Source organism: Aulonocara sp. 'chitande type north' Nkhata Bay, linkage group LG5 (genome assembly GCF_057382095.1).
Source record: "Aulonocara sp. 'chitande type north' Nkhata Bay isolate Kocher_YH1m ecotype deep benthic linkage group LG5, A_spYH_male_GT1.1, whole genome shotgun sequence".
In the NCBI taxonomy this organism is placed as follows: domain Eukaryota; kingdom Metazoa; phylum Chordata; class Actinopteri; order Cichliformes; family Cichlidae; genus Aulonocara; species Aulonocara sp. 'chitande type north' Nkhata Bay.
Window position 1 is genome coordinate 21,952,554 of NC_141348.1, and position 27,314 is coordinate 21,979,867.

Here is a 27,314-nt window from a genome sequence, read left to right on the forward strand (position 1 = left end):
ATTTTTGGAAGAGGCTGCAAAACATTGTGAAAGGAGTCAGTGTAGTTCACTTCCATGTGATGACAGTAATAGTGAAGTGAGTTGTTTAGGATGTGCGTAAAGTTTCTGTCATTAAGCGCTACTTTTCCTGCTGTTAACTTGTTAATGTTAGCCATTGTTAGCTAAACTTTCTATGAAGTAGAGCTAACATTGTTGGACTTAGCAAATAAATTCTCACATAATATCAAAATGTAATCATACTGTATTTAGAACTGAGCAATCAGGGACACTCGACCCAAACACTGGCTGGCATAACATTAACAGATTAATGTTTCCAGAAACCAACACCTGTTCCTATGTATTTTTAATGGATCGGTTCATAAGAATGCATCACTCCGATCAACGTATATGTATGAGTACAACAACAACTTTCTGTTTAATAACCTAAAAAACGAACTAAACCTTTAACTACTGACTAACCAGTTGTGAAGGCATTTGATATTATCAGATTCTTCACACAACTACATTTTTCACTTCTTAAACCTACACATGTATCTCGATTTGTATGAAAGTTCTTCACATTTTGATTTTTGCCACCCTGAAACTTCCAAAAGTGTTACCATATTTGATTTGGGACATTTCTAAGTCAGATATGCTTGTAACACGACCACTCTGAGGGAGAATGAGCTCAACAGAATCATCCAGAAATTCGGACTTTTTCCTGTGCAAAATATAAAAGTTAAAAGTGAAATTAAAATGACAAAATGACAAAAAAAATGCGTATTTGTAAATGTTTCTATAAGTTAGGTTTTTATGCTGTAGTGCTCTGTGCTGCTATCACTGATCACTGCTGTTCAACTTTGATCTGATATCTAATCCCAGACCACACCCAATACATGAACTCCCTTCACCCCGATAATGAAATCTCAGCACAGTATATTTACTCCCTATTTTTCCACATGAGTGTGATATCTGCTTTCATTTGAAACACGATGCACACACTGAGTTCAGCAGGTTGAAATGGGAAAAGATATTCTATCCTGACAGTGTCAAAGAAGAAGCATTGAGGGCATGCCCCCTCGGGAATACTCAGAGAACCAGAAGGATCAATGCTAATGGCAGCATCTGGCTGGTGGTTAGTATTATTGATACAGTCGCCCTCAAAAATCACTGACTATGATGTTTTTTTAAATGTGGGCATAAGTGCATGTGCCTCACATAAACACAGTTAAAGCTAGTGTAAAAATGCAGGTAGTCTCAGGATGGATAAGAAACTTTGACAGAAGCCATTCTGGCTGGTTGGAGCAGAATCTGGAAACAATAGAAAGTGAGATGAGCTCTGTGCAAATAGGGGGAGGGAAAGAAGAAAGCATTACTGATCATACAGCAGGTTGATTAGATTACAGAGCCAAGGATAACAGGCCATTTGTTACACAGAGAGCCAGGCCTCGGCAGTAGCTGCAGATCTGAAGTGCAGAGCAAAACTGAGTGCGTTTGTGTGAGTGTGAATGAAAGATGTAAAAAAAAAGAGATTAGACTAATTACACTACAGGGTGCTGCAGATGATCCTTCAGGAAGAGGAAACCCAAATTTAAATCTAATCAGAAAATACTGAGTTTGAATAAAGGCTGTTGACTTATTTGTAACGGCGTGTGGGTATATGTGTTAGAAGGAGGAAATAACATGATAGACTGTGTCACATGTGTGTTGTAACATATGTAATCACTTGAATGGCTATGATTCTATCAGAGGTATTGAGCATCACCGGAGACACAAAGAGTGCCACACCCAGTCGACACAGAGCATGCTCTGTATTACATCAACTTTATGCTGGACTGTCTGCAGACCTCGCTTAAAATTGCTTTACACAAACAGGCACATACAGAGACTGCTGAGAGATCTGAAGGCATTACCTCAAATCTTCTTTTAATGCTTAATATTTACGCCAGACTGAGTCATACTTTTTATAGTTGTTGCAGTGCCATGTGCTTATCATGTAATCCTCAATTATAACTTAGATTTCACAGTTTGAGCTAATATTCTTAAATGGCACAGTGGGATATCATGACTTTTTAGTTTGCAACCTTGCAATTACACTTTATACTTGCAACACATATTTGTTCTATTGTAGCTTATTTTTGTGTCTGCACCTGGAGGAAAAACAGCAAATGTAAAGAGAAGAATTCTGGGAAGCTGCACTTTATTGGCTTGGTGCATTAGAGTATAATAGAAATCATTTGTTCTTGGTAAATCACAGACTCTGTGAGCTTGCTGTAACAAAAGTCACTGTATGTCACCTGTTCCATCTGCAAGACCAGTGTTTCCATGAACTTACAATCCAGAGATACAAAAATCCAGAGTTTTCTGACATACTCAAACAGGGATTACTGGGTTTAGTGCATTTCAAATGGATAGCATAACTGCAGAGTCATGGCTCTGTCCCAGACGCCCAGAATATCAATAAAGTATCCCATTACTATAAAAGGAGAGAGAGACAAAGAGGAGAGAGGCAGGGAGACAAATGGAAAGGAAAGAATCAGATCAATGTACCTATGTGATTCAATTAAGAATAGAATTTCACATTTTCTTATACTGAGAACCAGGTAACAAAATCCTCAGCTGGCACTGTTACTGGCAAGATATAAGAAATTAAAACTGACAGAGAAAACACGAGTTCAAGATGTCAGCGAGTGCAAAAATCAGAGAGGGGAGGAGGGCAGGAGTGAGGAGACCTTAGTTTTTAAAGTAGTGTTGTGGAAGCTGCTGTGGCTCTCTGCCAAATGCTCTGGTTAAAAGGATGGTACCGTCGAAACAGAGAGCAAGGCAGAGGATTGGTGACAGCACAGAAAGAGGCAGTCTTTCTGTGCTGGGCTCTGAAGGGTAGGGAGTGGTCAAAGCTGGTGTGCTGATAACTGATTGAGTAAGGAAGGCTTCATGTGGGTGGGGTGAGGAAAATGAGTGAGGGGGGAGGTGTGATGCTCATAGGGCAACTAGCCTGAGTGCATAAAAACCCTCAGATCTCTTCAGTCTGATGTCCTGTTGCTTTACAAGCTTCTTGAAGCCTACATCACTCCATCTATCCTCAGCGGCAGAGAGCAGAACCAGCCCAACCATGAGCCACTCTTCAGTGCATACCTCCTACAGGCGCACCTTTGGAAGCCCACACTCCATGTCCTCTTACACCCCCGTGTCCTCTCGAATGCCTGTTTCTGCGGGACGCTACATGCGTTCGATGTCACCTGTGGTGACATCCCGATCCACCACCTTCCACCAACAGCGTTCCCGCCCTAGCCCCCAGCCCCCTCGCCTCTCCTATGACAAGGTGGACTTCACTCTGGCTGAAGCCATCAACCAGGAGTTCCTCACCACCCGCAGCAATGAGAAGGCCGAGCTGCAGGAGCTCAACGACCGCTTTGCCAGCTTCATTGAGAAGGTGCGATACCTGGAACAGCAGAATGGTGCATTGCAGCAGGAGCTCAACCAGTTCAAGGGCCAGCAGCAGCACGGGCAGCCCAACCGTGCATCTGAGCTCTTCCAGGAGGAGCTGAGGGAGCTGCGGCGCCAGATGGATGCTATTGGTAAAGAGAGGGACCAATACCAGCTGGAGAGGGATAACCTGGCAGAAGACTTGGCCCTACTCAAGCAAAGGTTGGTACCAAGGTGACAGACAGACAGATAGATAGCTAGATAGCTAGATAGCTAGATAGATAGATAGATAGATAGATAGATAGATAGATAGATAGATAGATAGATAGATAGATAGATAGATAGATAGATAGATAGATAGATAGATAGATAGGATTATCTAGTTTTCTTTCCTCCCATTTTAAGCGAAAAGGAGACAGAGAATCTGCTGTGCTGCTACTTGACTCGTGTAAAGGGTGAGGTTGGGCGTGGCACAAAAGCAGCAGCATGACACAGAGGACACAGGAGGCTGCATCGTATCATATCTGCAATTCATATTTGGTTATATATAAATGTCTTGAAAGACTGAGTAACTAAAAGTAAGGTGAAAATGTCTATTAACAAAAGCAAAGAGATCAAAGGAAAAAAAAAATCTGTGACACTGTGATTGATGCCAAATAATGTCAAGTTTTCTTGAATGCCAAATCTGTACAGTGCTTTACAAATGCACATTAGAATTCATGCAGACAGGGAGACAAGAAGAGGGAGGAGAAGGATGGAGAAATCGGACACAGGGAGGGGCTGGTGAGGACCAGCGAGGAAAGAGAGAGGGGAAATGGGACCAGAGGAAGAGAGGCTGGGTGTCAGGCGTGGTGAGGATAGCGTCAGGAAAAATCAATGTGACTCAATGACTCCATTAGGTGTATTTTCAGTGTCCCTCTGTGTGCTGAGGGGACGGTGCCAGAGACCCCATTAGGACAAAAGACCCTGTGTAACACGACATGAATTAAAGATGAGGGAGCAGGACCCACTAATCTACTTTATGTCCAGCCCGGGTAAGACCTCTGTCTGACATAATAGATGGGCCTGCCTTCACCTGCACTTCCAGACACTAACAGCCCAGAAGAACTTAGCAGAAGCAAACTTAGATGTTCTGCATTTAGGTCAAGGACTATAGAACTTTAACATACGTTCGACAAGAAATCCAATGAATAAGCAGAAACCTATAATTCATTTAAATGTTTTCTGATATCACGCAAATTCTACTCTTTAATGTTTTATCACAGTAAACTAGCTTCACTAGTGTAATGATTTAAAAAATATGTTAAAAAAATTATAAGTGTGTGTGTGCATAACCCTTCTGAGTGCATGACCTTATTGAACTGCAGAGATGCCACATTAGCCAAGAGGAAGAGCAGCTGATCCCAGTGGGCGCACTCCCAAAAATCCTTTTTACAACACAACAAATTAACAAATTGATCCAGAAAGCTTTTTGCCAGCTGATGCCCTCCTGCAACCTTTGACTCAGACAGTATTCTTGGGGGGGGGGGGGGGGGGGGGGGAATTGTCCACCTGTCATCGATCATTACTGAAAATATTGCATTTTGTTCTTAGGTTGGATGAAGAAGCCCAGAAGAGGGCAGATGCTGAGAATAACCTAACTGCCTTCCGCAAGGTAAACAACAGGCTCAGTGGACTGTGACTGATTATAGTGTCCCCTTTCAGGTCACAATGGACAAGCTTTGTTCCACCTCCCATACTTATGTAATACTGCCACAGTAACATTACAGGGCAGATTCCTAAAATGGCATTGATCCACACCAGTGCACACAGGAGCCTGTGTACATTTTTTAGTTAATGCATGTTTTTATATAAAAATTGTATCCTCTCAGGGTGCAGATGTTTGTACAATTGAAACACACATACACTGAATGTTTTCTATTGCATTTTATTTATGTCTGTCATTGCCATTGTTTTATAGGATGTGGATGATGCCACACTGTCTCGTCTGGAGTTGGAGAGGAAGATTGAGTCTCTGATGGATGAGATTGAATTCCTAAAGAAAATCCACGATGAGGTATGGGGTCCTATCACAGCACCCCACTTCTCTCTATTTGTAAAAATGTGAACCCTCTTTCTTTCAGGGTTCACTTATCAAAGTACAGAATATTTTCTGGAGATCTAAAATTGTAACATTCTTTCCAAATAAGTAATTCCTCTGTGATTGAATGTCATTTAAATCATTTAATCTGATTATGATGATTTAATTTGCATTTAAATCATCATAATCAGATTAAATGACTTAAGTGAATATAACACTAAACAATTCAATTCAATTTTATTTCTATAGCTCCAACTCACAACATTAGATGCCTCAAGGCATTTGAAGGTAGAGACCCTATAATAATACAGAGAAAACCCAACAATCAAACGACCCCCTTTGAGCAAGCGCTTGGCGACAGTAGGGAGGAAAAACTCCCTTTTTACAGGAAAGAAACCTCTGAAAGAAGCAGATTCAATGAGGGGCAGCCATATGCTATGACCGGCAAATACACTCCAGGATTGGATATGCAAGGATTTGTGAGAGACGTTCCTGTTAGTGTTGAGAGTTAAGAGTTAGCCATTATCGGTGAGACCCGGCCTCCGGTGTGGTATTAATGGAGGGTTACACAGATGTTTCTCACTGAGGAAAAGAATTTGAAAAGCATCTTTGCAGAAGGAAAACTGTTTTCACAATTTTTATGTGCTTCTATTCGTCATCAGGAAATCCAGGATGTACAAGTGAGCGTCCAAACCCAGCAGCTGAAGATGGAGGTGGACAGCAGCTCCAGGCCTGATCTAACTGGTGCTCTGAGGGAAATCAGAGCCCAATATGAAACCATTGCCTTAAAGAATATGCAAGAATCTGAGGAATGGTACAAGTCCAAGGTAGGCAGAGAGAAAGACACATGGGCCATACACAAGTATATAAGTATTTTTTTGTGTGTGTACTTCATCTTTTGCTTTTTTCAGTTTGTTGATCTGACTGAGTCTGCAAAGCGCAACAATGATGCACTGAGGCAGGCCAAGCAGGAGGCTAACGAGTCCAGGAGGCAGATTCAGTCTCTTAACTGTGAAATTGATGCACTGAAGAACACGGTAAGCTGGAGTACCAGATGGCATTAATCTATCATAATGTACTATACACAAGTATCAGCAGTCGAGATGTTTTTGGATGGACGTCTAAAGTATGATGTCCAAATGTGGGTTTTTTGTTTTCTCAGAATGAAGCTCTGCTGAGGCAGATGCGTGAAATGGAGGATCAATTTGGCAATGAGGCAGCCAACTACCAAGATAATATAGGCAGGCTGGAGGATGAGATCCGCCACCTGAAGGAAGAAATGGCTCGCCACCTTCGCGAGTACCAGGATCTCCTCAATGTCAAGATGGCTCTGGACATTGAGATTGCCACTTACCGCAAACTGCTGGAGGGGGAGGAGAGCAGGTGAGCGAGAACATGCTGCGTCCATGTCTTCATTAGTAACAACATGGTCAGTATCATCTGTTTCTTCAAAGCTTAGCCCCAGATAATGGTACAACTCAAGTGCAACAAAACAATTAGCTTTTTATTACACGTTGTAACACCATCATGTTATTTTTCTGTTTAGGATTTCTGTTCCCATCCTCAATATTGGCATGAGCAATCACCTTGGAGGTAAGCTACAGTTGTTGGGGGATTTTTTCACAGTCAAATATTAGATTAAATTCTCTCACATCTTTCCATTAAAGCTGTAACCATTTGATTACTCTTCACTTTCTTCAGCATTGTAAGAATTCCCATTTTGTTTCTGACCTGCTCTCTTTGGCTTAGTCACTGGCACAAATTGTAATGAAATAAAAATGTGTTGTGACTTCTTTTATCACAGAAAACATTTTCCAAAAGAAAAGCTCATCTTTTTACTGATTATTCTAACAGGAGAGGCTCATGCCGGGTGCAGATGTAAAAGTAATCTAGGATTCTCATTTAAAACAATGGGTTCTTTTACTTCTAGGATTAAGGGGGCCTAGAATCCCAGAACTTTGCCTCTTATCACTGTCCAGTAATAAACTCTTTTAGTCATTCATCAAGATGATTCAACTTTTCTAATAAATCTCTCAAAAGTAAAACTCATCTTTTCGTGAGTGCACATATATCTAAATGTTGAAATCTAAGCAGCATTTTAATGGAACCTTTTTGCAGACTATGAAAAAGCTCCGGATAGCATGGGCAAGAGGACTGTCGTGATAAAGACAGTGGAGACTAGAGATGGAGAGGTAAGGCAATTTATAGAAAAATGTTGCTTACCAAAGATCACAACACTGATCACTGGCAAGTAACACAACGACAATATTAGTATGCATCGCATAGAAAAGTTATACTAACCTGGATATTATGTTCCTCTTTAGGTGCTGAAGGAATCCAGGAGGGAGAAAGATAGAGATTCTGGTGCAATTGACAAGGATGACAGGGATGAGTAGACAGAAACTCATTACATAATATGAAGGCCAGTGCCATGATAGAAACAAAACTGAAAATGTTGATGAAAAATAGAAAAACAAACTCCGATCTGTAGTTCTCGTTCTCACTAGTTACGAGTTTCACTGTTTAGCAAATTGTCTCTCAGCATAGGTGCAACCATGGATGAATTCCTTTAGACAGTGTCAATCTGGTGCTATTTAAACCACCCAAATTTTTGCTAAACACTTTTGCTTTCTGTAGCAGTAAAACCCCTTTATAAACAAACCGCAGAGGCCTTGGTTTACAGTGCAATCCTAAGATGATCTCACATTTGTAGCAGAGTATTAAACCACACCCTAAACTACATCATTTATGTACAGCATTTTAGTTGTTTGTGTTGTATAAATCTCTCTCTATATATATGAATGCCTTACTAACAAACTGCTTGACACTGCCCTTTGGCCAACAAACCTTAAAAACCGACTGAGAACAAATCAAGATGTCTGCATTTGTTTTAGAAGCTTTGCTGTCCTCTTACTGTGCAAATCACCATTGACCAAATACATGGATTATTAGTAAATACAATAGGAAATTCTGACAGTGAAAATATGAATTTTGCTTTGCAATGCCGTGTGTATCTGGCACTGAGGAAAAAATATGTATGTGAGAATAAAAGTCATCCGTGAAAATAAACGCCATCCATGCAAATCAGTGTTGTTGTTGTGTGTCTCTCCATAACCTGCATTTTGCAATTTTCATGTGTGAAGTGGGTTGCATAATAAAATTAGAGGATAGATGCAAACTATCGATCCTATTACGCTACTAGTTCCGATACCAATATTTAGCATCCATGATATCGATATGTGGATCGATCTGGCTACTTTTAGTATGTACGTGAATCGGGTAGTAAGAGAGCTGAGGTGTAGTTGGGAGCAAGACCACAAAGGTATTAGTCAATGACAGCTTAAAATAAATTCTAATAGTTTAGTTTATGCAACTCTTAGCATTTTTGCACACGGTCATATCCATCACACAGGACCCTTTGTTATATTTCCTTTTCCCTGAGTGACACCTCCCAGGCGAACCTTCATCGCAGACTGCAGCTGTTTTCCACACATTTCGCGAACTTTGCTTCCGCCATACTTGACTCCTGCTGCCTCAAATCTCTGTATTAAGCTTCTTCACTTAAACTTAACACAGCCATGTCAGCGGTGTACATTATTTTTTCAGTCCCCAACTTAAAAAGGCGCTACCTGAAAGGCAAAAATCAGGGCATAGCTACTTTACGTCGTGACGACATTCTACATCCGCCTCCAGAGTTTTCGCTCGCGGTCTTGGCGCGAGACTTGTCCGGTTTGTCGCAGTTGTGTGACTGCAGGTGGAAAACAGCCGTATATTGTTAGAAAAGACAGCGCCAAATACGCTGGTGGTTGTTTAAAAGGAGAGACTGAAACAACATTTGGACGACCTGGAAGGTAAGTACGTTGTTTCTACTTTCTTTATACTGTATGAAACGTAAAACCTAAGGTAGCTGCTCTGACACAAGGTTACCGATCTGAAGGAAGACCGCAGTCTTAGCAGAAATAGTAGCATAGTAGTATTATAAGTATATAGTATACAGCTCTAAATATGCCACCAATAACATAAGTCAGTTTTCTTCAGCAGGTCCTGTAAATAAGTAGTAGTAATTGTAGTAAAGCTAGATTGCACTCAGTTTGTACCGACACACACTTAACAAGGTTGGTCATCAAGTCAAACACAGCTGAGTAGGTATATGGAAAAATGTGTCGCTTTATTTATTAGGTACTCATTGCTGGTACCTGGTTGGAGTTTCGTTTGCCTTCAGAACAGCCTTAATTCATAGTATTCAACAAGCTGCTGGAAAAATTCCTATGAGATTTTGGTCTTTATTGACATGACAGCATCATACATTCAATGGCGTGTCCAGCGGGGTGGCCTCGGGGGGCACAGGCCACCCCCCCAACCAGACTGGCCACTCCAGGTGCCACCCTGAAGCTAAAATAATAAAATTTAATGAAATATCAAATATACCATTATGGTTTCACAGTGAAGCTCAGATATCCGAGGGTAAGTGAATGCAGCACCGGCTTCTGCACTATGCATCATGTTAGCAAAGGTAGGAGAGGAAAGACGGCACCACAGAAAACATTTTTTTGGCGAAAGATTAACAAGTTAACATAGCTGGACTAGCCATCGGACGTTTGCATGGTGGGCTGATGACTCATTTATTTATTTATTTTTGTAACGGCATGAACATTGAGAAGTGGTGGATTGGCCAGATGCTGGCCGATGTGTAAAAATAACTCAGTTGTTTGGTGGTGGCTATGGCGGAGCTTTCACAGAGGCAACAGGTGGATGAGGGAAAGGTGAGGCAGGAGGAGGAGAGACCCGAGGCGGCCGCCGGTCCGAGTGTCAGGTGAACTGAACTTCAGGTAAGAAGTTATGACCTGCAGTCTATCTGGGTCAGATATAAACCAAGTTTAGGTGCAGTTTATTTTCGTTGTGCTGACTTTTTACAGTCAGTTACAATACCTCATACTGCGTGAGCTAGCATGACTAGTTTATACAGCTGTTCGGTTGCTATGATGTTACTGATAGTGAACTTTATTTTATTCATAAGGTTAGTTAGTAGAGTTGCCAACAGCTCCTTAAAAAATGGAATGGTCCCTCATTCAGAGAAAATATTATGCGTTTCGTATTGAGCTGAGAAGAGACACAGTTTGTCCCGTACTTCAGCTAGGATGGAAAAAGACACAAAGCTGGAGTTATTCTGTCTTTACAGCTGCCTCTTCTATTGCTACTTCAATCATGAAACTGATCAATGATCAGCTGATCGTCTCTCTTGTTTGTTTATCACCCACTTTGCGCCAGAAACAGGAAACCAGCAGATGTTGCGCTAAACAACAGCAGCACGTTTAAGCTTGATCAGCTGTTGTTAGAATTTATTTAATATTGCTTTCTACTATCAGCTGATGTTTGCTGGAGCCACAGCTGTAAAGCTGCTGGTCATGATGTCGGTTTGGATATGTGGTGAGAGGGAAACACAAGGATGAAACCAGGAGATGTCCTTACTGAATCATCAGAGCTGAACAGGTGATGGAGAAACAGGTTTACCTTTTAGGTGACAGGAATGAGTTGAAGGGAAGGTATGAACTGTTTCTGAGAGACAAATAACACCAGGATCCTTTTCTGTGTAGCTGACAGCTGGTAACTGTGCAGGGACGGGTCTAGCAAAGTGTTGCCAGGGGGTCCATGTAGGGCATTAACAGGGAAAGGTGGGGCACAAAGAAATACTTTTCTTTTTTTATTCTCATTTAAAATATTTAGCTTTTATTAAATAATTATCTGAATCTTGCGAACAAAGTTTTTATCTGACGTAAAATGTATAGAAATCATACATATACCAACAAGACAGTGTACATCACTGTCACAACAGCATTTGTTTTCATTCAAAGGCTTTATGGCTTTAATACCTGGTGGGCCAATCTGTAGTGAAAATGCCCGATTTTCTGTCCCAGTCCAGCCCTGCAGGTTAATACTGGCAGTGTCACCATGCCAGCTGACTGTATTTCATCATCAGCCAGTGTTGTTCTTGATCAATATTACCAAAGTTTACCATAAGGCAGCATAGAAAGTATTTACTTGCTTTCAGGTTTTATTCAAATATTAGTCTTTTCATTTGTTTCCCCACTTTTTCCCTGTTTCAAAATCAAACACCAGTTTGTGAGAAGATTATCTTCTTTTTTTTAACAGGCATTGGTTTTGCATTGGCATTGGCTAATTTGCCAATTGTATGTTAAAAATGTTCGTATTTTAATATTCAAAAATGTTTTTGCCCAAAACATATGTGCACTACATGTCAGTAAAAATACTATGCAAATATTGATGTCCTTGAATGCTGAATAAACACTGACTGATTGTATCTCTTGTACTTTATCAACGCAGTATCTAAAAACTTTGCACCGTAGTGGTTAAAATCTCATTCTAATAAGAGTTAAAAGCGCATTCGGTTATTAGGTTTACAGGGTTATTGAATTATGGTTAACGGTTGGTAGAATTGTTTTTAACATTATCTGCCAATTACATCTGCCACCCTTCTCCAAATCTGTGCCCCTACCTGGCCCCCCCAACAAAAATTTTCTAGACACGCCACTGCATACATTTGCTGCAGATTTGGTGGCACTACATCCACGATGAGAATCTCCTGTTTCACCGCAACCTAAAGATGCTGTGTTAGATTCAGGAAAGTGAACTCAGTGTCATGTTTAAGAAACTAGTTAGAGATAATTGAGCTTTATGACATGATGTTATCCTGCTTGTAATCATCCATCAGAAGGTGGGTTCACTGTAGGTATGGTCAGTAGCAATAACTCCGTAGGATGTGTTGTTTAAACAATGCTCAGTTTGTACTAAAGGGTCCAAAGCATACCAAGGAAATATCCTCTACACTATTACACAAGCAGCAGCAGCAGCCTGAACCACGTTTTCACCAAATTATGACTCTACTGTCTGAATGTCGCAGCAGAAATTGAGGCTCATCAGACCAGGTACCATTTTCAGGTCTTCTTTTGCCCAATTTTGGTGAGCTTGTGGTAATTGTAGCTCCAGTTTCCTTTTCCTAGTTGACAGGAGTGGCACCCAGTGTGGTTCTCTGCTGCTGTAGGCCATCTACTTCAAGGACACGTTTGAGACGCTCTTTTGCTAACCTTGTTTGTAAGGAGTAATTATTTCAGCTTGAGTTTTTGTGATTATTCTGACAATTTTAGGTCACTTACGCTGATCCCCTGGACCTCAAGGCACCCTGATGGTGTGTGGACTTATTCATGATGAACTGTGAACTTTTGGCAACGTGCAGTGCTCTAGGTTATCTGGAGGGAGACACCTATCACAAGGAGGCTGATTGCTTAGGTGAGTCCTATTTGAAGTGTAAATATATATGTAGTTGTTGTTTTGATCCAGAACAGTCCTCTCACAGCTGCCGTGTCTCTATGTTACAGAGAGCGTGAAAGACTTGATTCGCTATTTACGCCATGAAGATGACGCCCGTGATGTCCGGCAGCAGTTGGGTGAAAGCCAGATTGTACAGAATGACCTTCTGCCTATTATCATTCAGCACAGACAGGACAAAGCCTTATTTGATGCCTGCATCAGGTACCAATCCTGAGAAGTCTCATCTATAAAATATATGTGTATATATATAAATATGCTCATCTGTATTTTAGCGAAGGTTGTTTGGGTATATTTTTTATCTTATTTTTGTGTTATGTGATATGTTTTGTGATTCTGGAGTAAAGATTGATTGATAGGTAAGTGACAGTGACAAATAAAAATAGTAATATTGTCCTTTAATACAATTCGTGTAACATGTGTTACTATGGTGACACATTATTGTTAGAAAATTAATAAATTTGATTCTCTGTCAATACCAGTTGGTTTAAAAAACAATCTGTTACTTAAAATCTCTCTTTCTTTTTTTTCTAGACTCATGGTCAACCTCACGCAGCCTGCCATGCTCTGTTTTGGTAAAGTCCCAGATGACCCGGTGTTCAGGCATCACTTTTTGCAAGTGACATCTCATTTGCAGGCTTATAAGGAGGTATTTGAAGAGCAATAAAGCAAGGATTTTATAAAAAGTGGTTTTTATGTAATTACAAACAAAATATTTGCAGACAATGTTTTTATAAAGCACACAATAAAAGTATCACTGTTGCCACTTTATCATTATCTTTAATTTTCAGGCATTTGCCAGTGAGAGTGTGTTTTGTATCTTGAGTGAGACATTGTACAACCTTCTACAACTTGTGAGTATTTCACTTGTTCAGATTTTTGTTTTCATTGAGCAGTTTCCACTCAGAGTAAAAATGCTTCTGATTCTTCATGCCTTTCTGTCTGCATCCTCACCTTTGGTCACTCAGGACTGGGAGCAGAGACAGGAAGAAGATAACCTGCTGATAGAGAGGATTTTGCTGCTGGTTAGAAATGTGCTTCATGTACCTGCAAACCCCAGTGAAGAGAAGGTTTGACTTAAAAAAGAATTATGCTGATTCCATATAAGTGCAAGTTCTTCCCATCCCTAATCTCTCTCTTTTTATCCTTTATTTGCAGAAAGTGGATGATGATGCCAGTGTCCATGATCAAGTGCTGTGGGCCATTCACATGAGCGGCTTTGATGACCTGATCAAGTTCCTGGCCTCAGCACAGAGTGAGCAGCAGTGGAGTATGCATGTGTTGGAAATCATCTCCCTTATGTTCAGAGACCAGGTTAGACAGAAAGATCCATTTTGGGAGTGCACATCTAAATGTTCTAGCTGTTCTCTGTTTCAGTGGGTTTTGTTATTTTTGTTGTTGTTGTTTTCTTTCTTTACAGACTCCAGAAGCTTTGGTGAGTGCCGGCCATGCTCGTTCAGCAGAAGAGAAGAAGAAGGACTCTAATGAGCTGGAGGCACTGAGGCAGAAGGAGCATGCAGAGAAACATTCCCGCACTTTACAGAGAGGGACCAGGTGCAGACACACAGATGTTCTTTAGTGCCAAGTTTACCGTTGCCAATTACAGAAGAGTTTAAATGCACATAGATTTTCAAGTGGTGATGGGCCAGAGGTAAAAAAATAGTTTCATGGCAAAAGTCAGCATAGCATTAAGACACATGGTGGAGTTGCAACAAGTTGGTTTAGAATGAGCGCAGATGGATGGATAAATGTCATTATATGCTTGCAAAAATGTTCCCAAAAACACTATAGCATCCTGAGTACTGAGACACAATGTATATGCTGTTGTTTTCCTCTTAGACACTCTCGCTTCGGAGGGTCTTTTGTTGTTCAAGGACTGAAGGCAATAGGGGACAAAGATGTGATCTATCACAGGAACCTTCAGAATGTGAGCTGTTCAATTTCCGTTATGAAATCTTTCCATTAAGAGATCGTGTTAAGAGAAAATAATTTATTGTGTCTGTTTTATTTATTTATTTTTTTAAGTTCAAAAATTACACTCACGACATTGGCAAAGCAGTGAGACGTGTTCCCAAGAGGCATCGAAAGGCCCAAGAAAGTGGGGAGAAACGACGTTCGGCCTTAAATGTTCGACTTTTCCTGCGAGAGTTTTGTGTGGACTTCTTGGAGAACTGCTACAATCGACTCATGTACCTCGTTAAGGTCGGCCGCTGTTATGTGTCTTATTTTTTTTGTATAGATGCACAGTGACATGCTGAACACAAGTTTTTCTCAGCTAAATTATTAAAATGGTTTTTTGTGAACAGGAAGATGCTTCTTACCTCGACATCTAAAACCATCGAAAACATCCAAAAAGGGCATCTAAGGTTTTTTGTTTTCACCAGATTTTTGTCTTTGTCTTCTCAACAGGAAAGCCTCATTCGTGAGCAGACTCAGCAACATGATGAGACCTATTACCTGTGGGCACTCAGCTTTTTCATGGCTTTCAACAGAGGCAGTTGTTTCCGTGCCGACCTAGTTTCTGAGACCATGTCAATCCGGGCGTTTCATTTTATTGAGCGCAACATTACCAACTACTATGAGATGCTGCTCACAGACCGGAAAGAGGCCACTTCTTGGTCCCGCAGGTAAGGCGATCGTTTAGAAGCTGGTTAATGGAATCGAATACTTGAGTCGGCCCAACACTGCTGCGATTTGTTCCTTTTAGGATGCACTTGGCACTAAAGGCATATCAAGAACTGCTGCTAACTGTGAATGAGATGGACAGATCGCAGGATGAAAGCATCCGGCAGAGTTCCAGCGTCATTAAAAGTAAGATTGTAGGTTTAAAAGTTTATATATAACTTTTGTTCAAGGTGAACAGTTTTTCACATGGTCTTCTAGCATATGTATAGTTATGATCAGACATTTGGGCATGAATGTCATGGTAAATTTGGGCTTTTGTACAACATAAATCTTAAATGATTTTAAAAAAGAAGACTTTAGTTCACAAGTTTTAATTTATTTTGGATTTTCTCTGAACCACGCAGGGTCAAAGTATACAAACAGTCTCAAATATGTACCACTAATACACTCTTTTAACAAGTGGTGCTGAAGGTTTTACAGTGACTTTCAACTCGCCAAGGCCTATTAATTTCTCGCTCATGGTCATGATTGAGTACAACTGGCATGAAAAGGATTTGCTTGATAGCACTCATTGGATTGACAATTGTTAAGTACAATGGGGAAGCCCAAGAACTTCACAGACGTGCTAAGGAGAATTGTAGATTTGCACAAATTGGGAAGATTTCTTGGAGCCATTTCTAAACAACTGCAGATTCTAAGATCAGTAATTCAGACTTTGCCAAAGTCTGGAACAAGACCCAAACTGTCACCCTCAGATGAGAGGAAATTGGTCAGGAACAACCCAGGAACAACCCAGGAACCTCAAGGCTCAAGCCTGCCATAAACTGGAAACTGCTGAAAGACCAGCATCACTGTCCACAGTGAAGTGGATTTTACATCACCATCAATTGAGAGACAAGCCAAATGCCTTCTGGATAAAAGTTTTAGGGTCAGATGAGACAGAGATTGAGCTGTCAAGAGGTATGTATGGAGGAGGGAAGGTAAGGTCTTCAAACTTGACTTAATTTGCTGCCAGTGGTACTGGTACATTGCACAAAGTGGATGGAATAATTAACAAGGAGGACTACCTCCAAATTTTTCACCTTCCCCTCAAATCAGCAGCTAGAGGATCGTTACTAATATGAGCCAGATATTAGTGGTATATGTTTGAAATATAAATTCATACTTATTCACCCAAGACATACTGTAGAATTATTCCAACCTGGAACAAGAACAACTCACAGAAATTGTTAAAATCCAAAAATAACCACAACATTCATGCCCATCATGAGCCGATGTAAACTTCTGTCCACAACCGTGTATACCACTAAGACAATCCCCAGTGTTTGAGTTTGTCTCATCTGTTTACTTTTACTTTCTAGGTAACATATTCTACCTGATGGAGTACAGAGAGATTTTCCTGACCTTGCTGAGAAAGTATGATGAAACCAAGCAACCTCAATCCTACCTCAAAGACCTGGTAGAGTCAACTCACCTCTTCTTGCGAATGTTAGAGCGCTTCTGCAAAGGCCGCAGAAACTTGATGGTGCAGGTAAGTTCTTGTGCTTAATTTGCAATGTTTGTTTTTTTTCCGCCTGTCCCATTTGGTTCTTTTGCCATCAGAATTATTGTCTAAAGGCCAAGAAAGATGCACAACGGATTTACTTTACCAAATGAACCGTCCCGGCCTTGCCGTATTGGTCTATTTGATTCACCTTTGTTTTTATTGTTTATTTTATTTTATTTTCACTTGCTTTTGTTTTTTGTTTTTTTTTAATGTTAACATTTGCTCTGTTAACTCTTCAGAGGAAGAGGGTGAAGCGGAGAAAGTCTCATGGTAAGAAAAAGGAGGCAGCTCCAGAAACTAGTCCAGAGGCCCTGGAGGAGACCTGGAAGATTGTAGAGGAAGAGCTGAAGGGTGCAGGGTTTAAGGTTGGTGTGAAGCTCAGCCTCGAGATGTTTGTTTGGTTATGTAGAAACATGAAATTGGAAAGTTACAAAATAATTTACCATTATCTAGAAACTTATAGACCTGACTGGTAGTTAAAAAGCACCTTTCTACACCATGTGAGCATTCAGAGTCCTTTCTGCTCTCAGGCACCTGATCTCACTCACATCCATATAGCTGTTTTATCTATGTCTACGTGCTTTATATTCACACACACTCACACTCCAATATTGTTGCATTGTAAGTATATTATAATATTATTATCAGGAGTAGCAGAGAGAAAGCTTTGTTTCAGAGCTGATTTTAGACAAGAGGTCTTAAAAATGTCAAAAACATATCGATGTGACAAACTTGCTCACGCTCAGTGTCTCCTCTTGTCCTCTGTTTGCAGTTGTCTGAATCTTTAACTCAAAGCTTAGTGCCGTTTGATGCCACGTCTGAGACTCCCCTTGAGGATCAGCGTACTGAGGCTATGGTGAGAGTGCAGGATGCTCTGCTGGCTCGAATGGGCCCAGAAGCTCTGGGGCTGCTGCGTGCTGCCAGGTCAGTAAAACTCAGTATTATTTTTTATTTTTTTATTTAAATCTTATAGTGGCCACTGCAAAATGTTTAAAATTTACAGTTTCTGAAGTTAACCACAATAGAGACTCAATTTGAAATCATGTGGATACGAAAAATGCCTTTTCTAGAAGAAGGTTTTTAAAGGTTAAAAATTACTTTGTTTATTCAATTATTAAATTAGACTTTTCTTTCAGTTGTCCTAAGTTTCTAAGCAGGCATGTGTAGTTAGGAAAATGTTTGTGTTTTTTTCCTTTCTTGTCATGCTCAGAGAGGTGTGGCCAGAGGGAGATGTGTTTGGTTCAGCTGATGTGGAACCTGAAGAGGAACTGGAACTCCTTAAGCAGATCCTCCATGCCAAACTGCCAAGTAAGTATTGAAATGTATATTTATCATTCTTGTGCAAAAGCCTCCATGCAGGATTCAAACCTTTGCTTTTGACTTCAGGGTCATCTCAGACTGCTGTGGTGGAGGAGGAGGAAGAGGAGGAGGATGGGCCAGAGATGGAAGAGGAAGAGCTGGAGTCTGTCCAGGTTTCTGAAACGGAGTTCAAATTTCTAGACTTCATCAAGAGGTGAGAAGTAACTTGTGGCAAATCTGTGCTGTAATCCATGCTAAATGTTGCCTTAGAGTCTGTTTGCATACAGTTCTGTGACTTTCCTAATGGGAAGTTTGCCCCTTCTCTTGGTCTTTACAGATTTGCCAACCCCGGTATTGTTCATCCGTACCTTCTCCTGCTGAAATCCTATTCAAAAAACACCCCACACACAAACCACTGCATTGCTCGAATGCTGCACCGCCTGGCTGTTGACCTTAAAATGGATGCCCTGCTCTTCCAGTTGTCAGTTTTCCACATTTTCAACAAAATCTTAAATGACCCTGCTGCAGCTGCTTACCAGGTAGGGTAACAACACTGGAGGAAGGCGTTTGGTAATCCTAGTTAAGTTTCTCTGACATCTGTGTGAGATAGCTCACTATGGGAGGTTCCTACCGATGCTAAATTCTGATACCAGAATATCCACATTCAGGGACTACCCTGACGGTGGATAATAAATCAGTTATGTCTGAAGCGCTCTTTGTAGAAGAAAATAAGGTTGCCTGGTGTGCAGCCAGAACATGCACTAAAGGGAGGGGACGCTGTTACATTCAGGTGAGGGAAGCTTCTGTGACTGATAACACCGGAGGGCACCTGGCATGTCAGATATCTAGCAATTAAAAAGAACACTTTCTTCTGCAAGCTGTTGATATAAAGCTTAGATATTACACAATCGCTTACATGTTTTTTTCCTCTTCTCCATCACAGGAACTAGTGACTCTTGGCAAATATTTAGTGAAGCGGTTCGTTTCACTGGCAGCACAGAACAATAAAGCGTATGTGGAGCTGCTGTTCTGGAAAAATGTGGGAGCTGTGCGTGAGATGACAGAAGGCTACACCAAAGAGTGGGTGCTTTTCTTTTTTCAGGTTCTGTTTACATAGACTTAATACATGTGTTCATGTAAAGTCATTTTCACATGTGCACTGCAGCCCTGAACTATTATAGACATTATAATACAGAGAATAATCTCATGTTTCTAGGCAGCGCCCCTTGTGTGCCCAATTACTTTCTCGTCGCTCATGTGTGAAAACGGTTCATGTGTCATATCATATGTGTAACAATGTAAAGCATGCATATGTATTTATGTCCATAATTTGAAGTATTGCATGTCATTGTTGTGAATCTGTTAGAGAGGAAAAGAGACCAGCATGGACTGAAGAGGAGGAAGAGGAATTGCGCAGACTCTACGAGGAGCACCGTGACTCTGACGGTTGGCTTTGTTTGCTGTTTGCACATCTTTTCTTGTCTCTTATAAGGAGTGTTGGGGTCATTACTCAAAAAAATGGAACATGTTAAATATTACTTATTCCTTTTGGGGCTTTTCTTTTGTTTTGTTTTAGGTAATGCATTGAGTTACTTAATGACTGTAGAAATTAAGTTGTTACAGTATTTGTTACATCCTTTTGTGTTACTCTATAACTTGGCCTGAAATACACAGTTAAATAATTGCCAGTTAAAATAAATCTTATTCTGTAGTCCCACACACATAAATCAACATCCTAATAATAACACGCATGAAACCTTTTATTGCTTGAAATCAAAGCAAATTTAGAAATCACCCAAAGTAACTTTAGAGCAGTTGTTACTGCAGTTCTACTGTAGAAATATGTACACATAGAAATAGCTTTTTAATTCATTTTTGACTGTCAAACCAGCTTATTAATAATTGAACCATTGGAGCACCATAACAACATAATTCTAACTGTGACATGATTACTGAGTTAAGTAAGTGATGTGTTACTGAAAAAGTAATGTGACCACATTAATGTGTTACTTCAGAGTATATTACACCCAAAACTTGTTATAAGTTACTAAATATACTTGTACATGAAGCTTCTGACTGCTGACTCTTGTGCATAGTGCCAGACATAGTGGAGACTCTCCTGCCATTACTAAGCAACAGCAACCGCACTCGGCGTCAGGTAGTGACGCAGCTGGTACATATGCGCCTGGTGGGCAATGCTAAAGAACTGAAGAAACCCAAGTATGTACTTGATTTATTTTCAATGAAGGATGTAATGCAAACTAATAATACAAGGCTGCCGTTAAAGAATTTTTGTCATATTCAAAGGAAAGGTACTGGAATTGTTCTGTGGACTGAAGAGCAAGAGCTGGAGTTGCAGATGCTGTTTGAGGAGTACAGAGACTCTGATGGTAACAGATATTCTCTTATTTTTAAACGCATGACAGAAAAATTAAATTTTACCTTTCATCTGTCCTCTGTTCCAATCTCAGTAAATTAAGCATGAATGCTTCACAGTATGTGTGTCCAGTTTTGACTGATAAAACCTCTGCTTTCACAGATGTGCTGGGTAGCATCATGAAGAAGCTCACTGCTAAGCGCTCCCGAGCACGTGTGGTGGACAAGCTGCTCAGCATGGGCCTGGTGTCTGAGAGACGAGAACTGTATAAGAAGAGAAGTCGGAGTGCTCACGGGAAGAGCACTGGAAAAGGAATGGTAGCTACTTTAGTCTTTTATACTTAAAATATAAGAGATTAAAAACTTCAGAACAAATAAGATTTGTTTCGGGGTCAACCTTCAGGATCAATAAAGTTTTATTGAATTGAATTGAAGTGAATTATATTTGAAGAAATGTCAATTTCTTAATAAATTTAAACTCATTTTTTGATGCAGACTGAAGAAGAGTTCTTGGCTGAACTCACACAAGGCACCCAGGATGATCCTGTGGACAGAGATGATGAATATGAGCAAGAGGATGAGTCTGAGGAGAGTGAGGCAGAGGACCTTGAAGAGCAGGAAAGTGAAAGACCACTAAATGGTGGCAGGAGGAGCCAAGGCATGCACTCTACAGGAGGAAGGAGACCTGATGTAGAGAAAATGGTGTATGCTCTGAAACAGGAAGGTGAGACAAAGGCCAGATTGCCCCTGTGTTCTCACTGATCAGAGAGGATGAATGGATAACATGTAATGCGATGATGTGGATTTAATGTTTGTAGTAAGATATTAAAATCTGGATTTTTTTTTCCCCCCCATAGGCATGTCTGGACCTTTGTTGTGGCTACAGAATTGTCTGAACAAAACTGCAGATGATCGTGAAAATGACGGTGAGTGCATCTGTCAACAAAAAAAAAAAAACATTTTCCAGACATTGTTTTTTTTTCTGCTGTTGGTGATTTTAGGAAGATATGGATGCATGCTGCACAGTGCGTTTAAAGCATGTTGTAATTACTTTTATTTGGCGCGATATTGAAATGATTGTGGTCCGTTTCCCAGGTTTGTCTCAGCCTGTTCCACTGGCCCCGTTCACAGAGTCAAATGAAGAAGCCATGGAAAACAAGAGCTTCCAACGACTGTTGCGCAAATTGGGAATGCGAGCACCTGCAAATGAACAGGTGTGTGCTTGTATGCGAGTGATATTTCACTGTCAAATGAGTCATGTGACATTATTCTGTGCTGTAGTCCTACTCCTAATCTGTTTTGTGCGACTGTAGTTTGGGCTGAATTAGAGAAATCTATATTTAGAAATGACACAGAACTACATTAAATACAAAAGAAAAAACTTGAGGTGAGTGTTGTTGAAAAGGGTTTTTGTTGTTGTTGTTGTTTTTTGGTAACTAGGAGTCCTTCTGGAGAATCCCTGCAAAGATCAGTGTATCTCAGCTCCGGAGTGCAGCTGCAGCTCTCAGCCCTGAGGAGGACAAACCTAAAAATGATGATGAGCAAGATGGGACCAGGAGCCCAGCAGAGGAACCCCGTGGGGAGGAAGAGGAGGACGCGTCTCATGAACAGAGAGCTCAGGCCCTGAGAGCTCTGCTGCTTGCACGCAAGAGGAAACGATACACCGCTGAGGATACAGGTATATGTGGCAGATTTATTTTCTGTCTAGGATGAAACCATTTAATTACAGCTTACAGCATTTTGGCTTGTCACATAGCCAACAATGTAGCAGTAACCTTGAGTAATAATTAATGTAGTAGTTTAATCTGTTACAATAGCATTGTTCTCATAGGTTGTGAAGAACTGACCACTGTTTGTTTGCATCTATAGTTTAGGAAAAAAGTAACAAAGCTTTAAGTTTGAAAAAAAGAATTCAGCTGCCTAATGCAGATGTTGTAGATTAAATCGAGGGTCATTTTGCTCCTGTGAAGCAAAGACAGAAGATGGTTTGAGGATTAGGATTAGCTGCCATCTTTAGTATACTGTAAACCAGGGGTGCCCAATCCCGGTCCTCGAGAGCTACCGTCCTGCAGCTTTTAGATGCATCCCTACTCCAACACAGCTGAATCAAATGAATGGCTTGTTATCAGGCCTTTGCCAAACACGATGGCATGCTGAAGAGGTAATCAAACCATTTGATTCAGCTGTGTTGGAGTAGGGATGCATCTAAAAGCTGCAGGACGGTAGCTCTCGAGGACCGGGATTGGGCAGCCCTGCTGTAAAAGCTATAGACAGGAGCTGAGAAAAACAAAAGCTCCCTAAAGTGGTTTGGGGGGTGAATTCAGCCCTCTGGAGGTCTGCAGTCTAGACAGTGGAAACTTAACTGAATATAAAACAAACCAAAGAAGTGGAAGCTGGGCCTTATGCCAGGAAGCAGGTTTGGCCAACGACTCTGAGTTTATTAACCGTGAGATGAGGGAAATTTTGGCTTTTATGTTCATCCCTGAGTCACTTAGCAGACTCTGTGAACTAAACCTGGTTGTTGGCAGGTTTATTTCAACAAACGGAGTTTCCCTGACTCCCTCACATGAGCGCTTTTTAATCGTTTAGTTGTTAGAATACCTAAAAAGAAGGAGACAGTGATTTATTATCAGCTCAGAATAAAATAGTCTCCATCTTTGTGACTGTGGACATTAATGCAGCTGTCAGACTGTCAGCCAGTTTCCCTGCACTGGACACTTTTACTGTACCATAAGTTTATAACCGATCAATCGTCGGTTATAATGTGTCGTACTATAATCGGTCAAAGAGCTGCATCTCAGACTTAATGTGAATACTTGAGTGAAGATGAGGCTGAAAAGATTTTGATCCTGTATCTGCTAAAAATCTCAGACAAGTTTGCATTTCAGTGACCCCCGAATCTCAAGGTCAAGGGACTTGAGGGCGGATCTATCTGTTGCTCTCTTGGTAACTAATGTCAAAGATCAAACGGTAAACGTTGTCTTAGCTGTTTCTCCAGATTTGTATCCTCAGTTTGAGTCGCCTACACTTTGTCCCTGTCAAGTTATGTTTGAATAATTTGATTTACAAAAACAAAATAAATGTAAAATTAGGATTCCAGCTTCATCTAGTACAAATTCAACTTAACAGGTATTACTGACTAAAATTACACTTTTCTTTCCTCGTTTTTCTTTTGGTTTTTTTGTTGTTGTTTTTTTTTTTAAGATAAATCCACCAGATTTTAAATGGAGGCTTTGCTCTTTATTTACCTGTTGCCATGGTGAATCCTGGTCTCAGAGCTTCACTGATGAGGACTTCTTTTCTACTCTCTATATAAAACTCAGTTTCATTTTTAATGTTGAATGTGCTTCCTATACTATTTAGCAGTTTTATCATCTGTCTGTGAAGCACTGCTATGTTGTATTGGGTATATTTTGGCTATGCCTTGTATTTTATTTATGCAAGTTATGCCAAACATGTTTTTGTTGTAGTTGCATCTGAAATTGCTAGAAAAAAGCAGGGTGCACATAATATAAAGTCAGAAAGCACATGTTATGATGAGAGTCCTCTGCTGTGCCAGTTTGGGCAAAGCAGTACAGCTGCGTTAGAATCAGGATGGGAAATGGCTGCAATGCTGGTAAAATTAAGAAGTTGCATGTGTACCGTTAATCGGGGATGGAGCAGTAATTACACTGATGTGACTTGTGTTCATACTGGGCTTTTTGTTGTTGTGGGGGGTTTTTTAAGCTCCTGAGTCAGATGCCGCTCCTGTCGATGACACACATGATGTAAATGAAAGGTGAGGTCTCATCCTATGATTTTTATTAACTAGTAAACATAAGGCGAAAATCCTCAGAGGATTAACTCTTTAAATATCCATGTTTACATCAGTTCCCAGGACAGCACCTCAACTAAAAGAAACAGAAGCAGAGTTTTGGACGATGACAAGGAGAACGGTATTGTGCTCCTGCTTGTTTGAAGGGTTCACTGGTGTTTGATTATGACAGAGCTTGATTCATTCATTTCATTTCATCATTTTGCTCACACGTTGCTGTCTTTGCAGACAAAGACTCCGCTACTGCAGCGGCTATGGATACAAATGGCGATGAAGATTCAGACAAGGAGGACATCTCTGCTCCTGTGAAGAGAAGACGCGTGGTCTTAATTGAAGAAGAGGAAGAGGAGGATTAGAGACGGCCTTTAATGGGCTGTAAAACTTCAGATGGGAGATGCATTAAAAGTCCCGCATGTTGCACGCAGCCCGCTGGAGACCTGAAGTCCAGACAGGATAAACTATTAATGGATTACTAAAAAAAAGTAACCCAAAAGAACATATGGAAAATTAGCCTGTGTAAAAAAAAAAAAAAAAAAAAAAAAAGAGAAGAAACAAATCTTCTTCTTTTTGTTCTCCAAGGGGACAATTTATTGGCATTTCCTGCTAAAGAAGTTCTGCTGGTCTTTAATTTTGTTAGTCTACATATGTTCTTAAAAGGTTCCCAAATAGATATCCATCAATGCTGGGAAGGTTGTGCATCATGTTTACTCTAAGATTAAACTTTTTATCTGAATGCTGTTCCATGCATACAAGTCTTATGTATATTTTCAAGTTCTTGTCAGTGTTGACTTGGGACTTGATAATTCTATTCAAGTGTACTGATTAATAAAACCACACTGTTGACAGAATACAAAAATGGCTTCCTGGCAGGATTTTTTTGTTGTTGTTGTACGTTGGCCTGTGTTGCACCACTAGGGGGCGTATACATGTTATTAACTAAGAATTAAGTATAGAATTAGTAACACAGACTCATTTTTTTTTCTCTTTATTGCTTTCAAATGTGGCTTTCAGTTTTTGAAAAAAATGGCTTTACAGTTACAGAGATGTACAAGACAGCCGGAACAAATAAAAATTCTTCTTTGGTTCAGTCATACTTGTGAAAAACGCAAAAAAAAAAGATCCCAAGAATAAATGTGTGATTCGGTTTCCTTCCACGTGTGGATCTTGCATCTAGTCTGCAGTCACCGCCTCTAGTCGTCCACGTTTTCCAGCTGGGTTGGAGGTGGTCTTTGTCCTCACATCTGGACCACGTTTGTAACTTCCTGTCACAGCATCTGCTCTGCCCCCATCCCACAGAGCCAGAAGCAGAGCTGACAATCTACAGACACTGCTGTGAGTTAAGCATGTGTGGGTGGAGTCCTTAAAGCTGAGAGGTTAAAGGTACATCACTTCCTGTGAACAGTAAAATGGTCTACATGAATTTAAGGGTCAGACACTTTAGTTGTTAGCAGTGACTCAGGATTTGTGACCAGAAGCATTCGTCTGATGTGAATGAGGCATCGTGTTGCCCAATTGATTAAATATTTAGAAGTCTAACAAATGGTAACTCAAATGGAAGTTGACTTTTCATTAAAAAAATTAAAGGACATTTGATTTTTAAAGTGTGTATGTTTGTACTCAACTGTTTCCTTTAATAAACAGTTGTTTAGTTGTTGCCCCAAGGTGACTGTGGCACTTTTTCTCAGCAGATATGAAACTGTTGCTTTTTATTTCCTGTATTTCTCGGGACTTTTTGTAGTTTAAAGAAAGCTGTAACTTTTAAAAGTAGTTCAGCAACAAACAGGTCCTCTAAGGATTTAATGCCTTACAAAACTGAACCCACTGACAGCACCCATTCAATTTCAAATCCATGAAAACTATTAAATCATACATCGGGCATAAGGCAATTAGTCATTCTCCTTCTTTAGATTGCCTTGGGGCGCTGTGCGTTTGTGGGTAGATTCTCTGGAAAATGTACCTGCCTATTCCATTGTAAGGACTGGGGGAAAAAACACCACAACTTCCTGATATTTTTGTCGTACTGCAGTTTATCTCAGAATACATGTGTAATTGAGTTTCATGCCACAGCATGATAAGAAAATGCACAAGGTTTGTCAGACCAATTACAATACATGATTCAAGCGTGACTGAGCACATCCAACAATGATTTCCATACGCAAATGTGGATGGGGGGGGGGGACACAGAGAGAGTGGTAAACAACACGTGTGGGTGTTGGTTTCAACCGACAGGGCCGTGGCTGGGGCTATTGCTCAACAACACTCATGCACAACCAACTCATCTGACTGTGAAAGAAAAAAAGTGCTCCTACAAGCAGCGCTCACAGCTGCAGCTCATTTCTGAATGTACCAGCGCAATCCTCGAGGTCCTGTGTCACCAGTTGTTACTCTCTGTACCCAAGTCACTCCCTGTGTGAGCACTGAAGTAGAAACAAATGAGTTGGCCTGTAAACAAATTGACCTACACATCTAAACACTTGTCTCTGTTTTAACACGCAGAGCTCGACAGGCCTCATATATATATGTATTAGTCATATTTTTTTATGTTTTCCCATTTTTAAAGGATGGGATATTTATGAAAAGTCTCCTCTCAGTTATTGCAAATAAGTTAATTAAGTAACAAAGGTAACCAGCAAATTAATAGAAATATTAACAGCAACAGTGGTTGTAGTCTTGGTGGCCGGTGATCGGTCAGCCAGGGCCTCCGCTCCTGGACGCCGCCCGACACAGAATGCACCAGACCCTTACGGCGCCTCCTGTGGGTGGTGGGCCTGCAGGAGGATGGGCCCATGTCCCTTTTTCAGGCTGTGCCCGGCCGGGCCCCATGG

At 40.6% G+C, this 27,314-nt stretch overlaps 2 protein-coding genes across 3 annotated transcripts; both read left to right on the plus strand.

The window, feature by feature from the left end:
* Positions 1–2,969: 2,969 nt before the first annotated feature.
* prph (peripherin) lies at positions 2,970–8,561 on the plus strand. Its single transcript, XM_086292095.1, has 9 exons — positions 2,970–3,627; positions 4,999–5,059; positions 5,366–5,461; positions 6,148–6,312; positions 6,397–6,522; positions 6,648–6,868; positions 7,032–7,078; positions 7,604–7,677; positions 7,810–8,561. The coding sequence occupies exons 1-9, from the start codon at positions 3,011–3,013 to the stop codon at positions 7,879–7,881; spliced, it is 1,479 nt and encodes a 492-aa protein (XP_086148221.1). The 5' UTR covers positions 2,970–3,010; the 3' UTR covers positions 7,882–8,561.
* Positions 8,562–9,197: 636 nt separating this feature from the next.
* timeless (timeless circadian clock) lies at positions 9,198–26,064 on the plus strand. Of its 2 annotated transcripts, XM_086292098.1 has the most exons (31): positions 9,198–9,336; positions 10,216–10,314; positions 12,649–12,790; positions 12,880–13,033; positions 13,364–13,478; positions 13,621–13,683; positions 13,798–13,899; positions 13,988–14,143; positions 14,250–14,383; positions 14,669–14,756; positions 14,855–15,031; positions 15,239–15,456; positions 15,537–15,640; positions 16,816–16,985; positions 17,240–17,365; positions 17,773–17,924; positions 18,211–18,308; positions 18,387–18,513; positions 18,637–18,838; positions 19,243–19,379; positions 19,666–19,745; positions 20,396–20,519; positions 20,607–20,689; positions 20,839–20,993; positions 21,171–21,399; positions 21,533–21,601; positions 21,771–21,889; positions 22,116–22,353; positions 24,402–24,453; positions 24,546–24,610; positions 24,718–26,064. In XM_086292098.1, the coding sequence occupies exons 3-31, from the start codon at positions 12,706–12,708 to the stop codon at positions 24,843–24,845; spliced, it is 3,750 nt and encodes a 1,249-aa protein (XP_086148224.1). In that variant the 5' UTR covers positions 9,198–9,336; positions 10,216–10,314; positions 12,649–12,705; the 3' UTR covers positions 24,846–26,064. The 2 variants fall into 2 exon arrangements, with proteins under 2 accessions (XP_086148224.1, XP_086148222.1); XM_086292096.1 differs by lacking the exon at positions 10,216–10,314 and having other exon boundaries at positions 9,200–9,336; positions 24,718–26,063.
* Positions 26,065–27,314: the final 1,250 nt, after the last annotated feature.

What these genes read in the sequence shown, in the direction of transcription:
- prph (XM_086292095.1), top strand. Translation starts at nt 3,011, where the DNA reads ATGTCCTGTTGCTTTACAAGCTTCTTGAAGCCTACATCACTCCATCTA. An exon ending in TAAAGAAAATCCACGATGAG is followed by an intron (nt 5,462 to 6,147) that starts GTATGGGGTCCT and finishes ATTCGTCATCAG; the next exon opens with GAAATCCAGGATGTACAAGT. An exon ending in CATGAGCAATCACCTTGGAG is followed by an intron (nt 7,079 to 7,603) that starts GTAAGCTACAGT and finishes ACCTTTTTGCAG; the next exon opens with ACTATGAAAAAGCTCCGGAT.
- timeless (XM_086292098.1), top strand. Translation starts at nt 12,706, where the DNA reads ATGATGAACTGTGAACTTTTGGCAACGTGCAGTGCTCTAGGTTATCTG. An exon ending in AGATGATCGTGAAAATGACG is followed by an intron (nt 21,602 to 21,770) that starts GTGAGTGCATCT and finishes TCCGTTTCCCAG; the next exon opens with GTTTGTCTCAGCCTGTTCCA. An exon ending in GGACGATGACAAGGAGAACG is followed by an intron (nt 24,611 to 24,717) that starts GTATTGTGCTCC and finishes CTGTCTTTGCAG; the next exon opens with ACAAAGACTCCGCTACTGCA.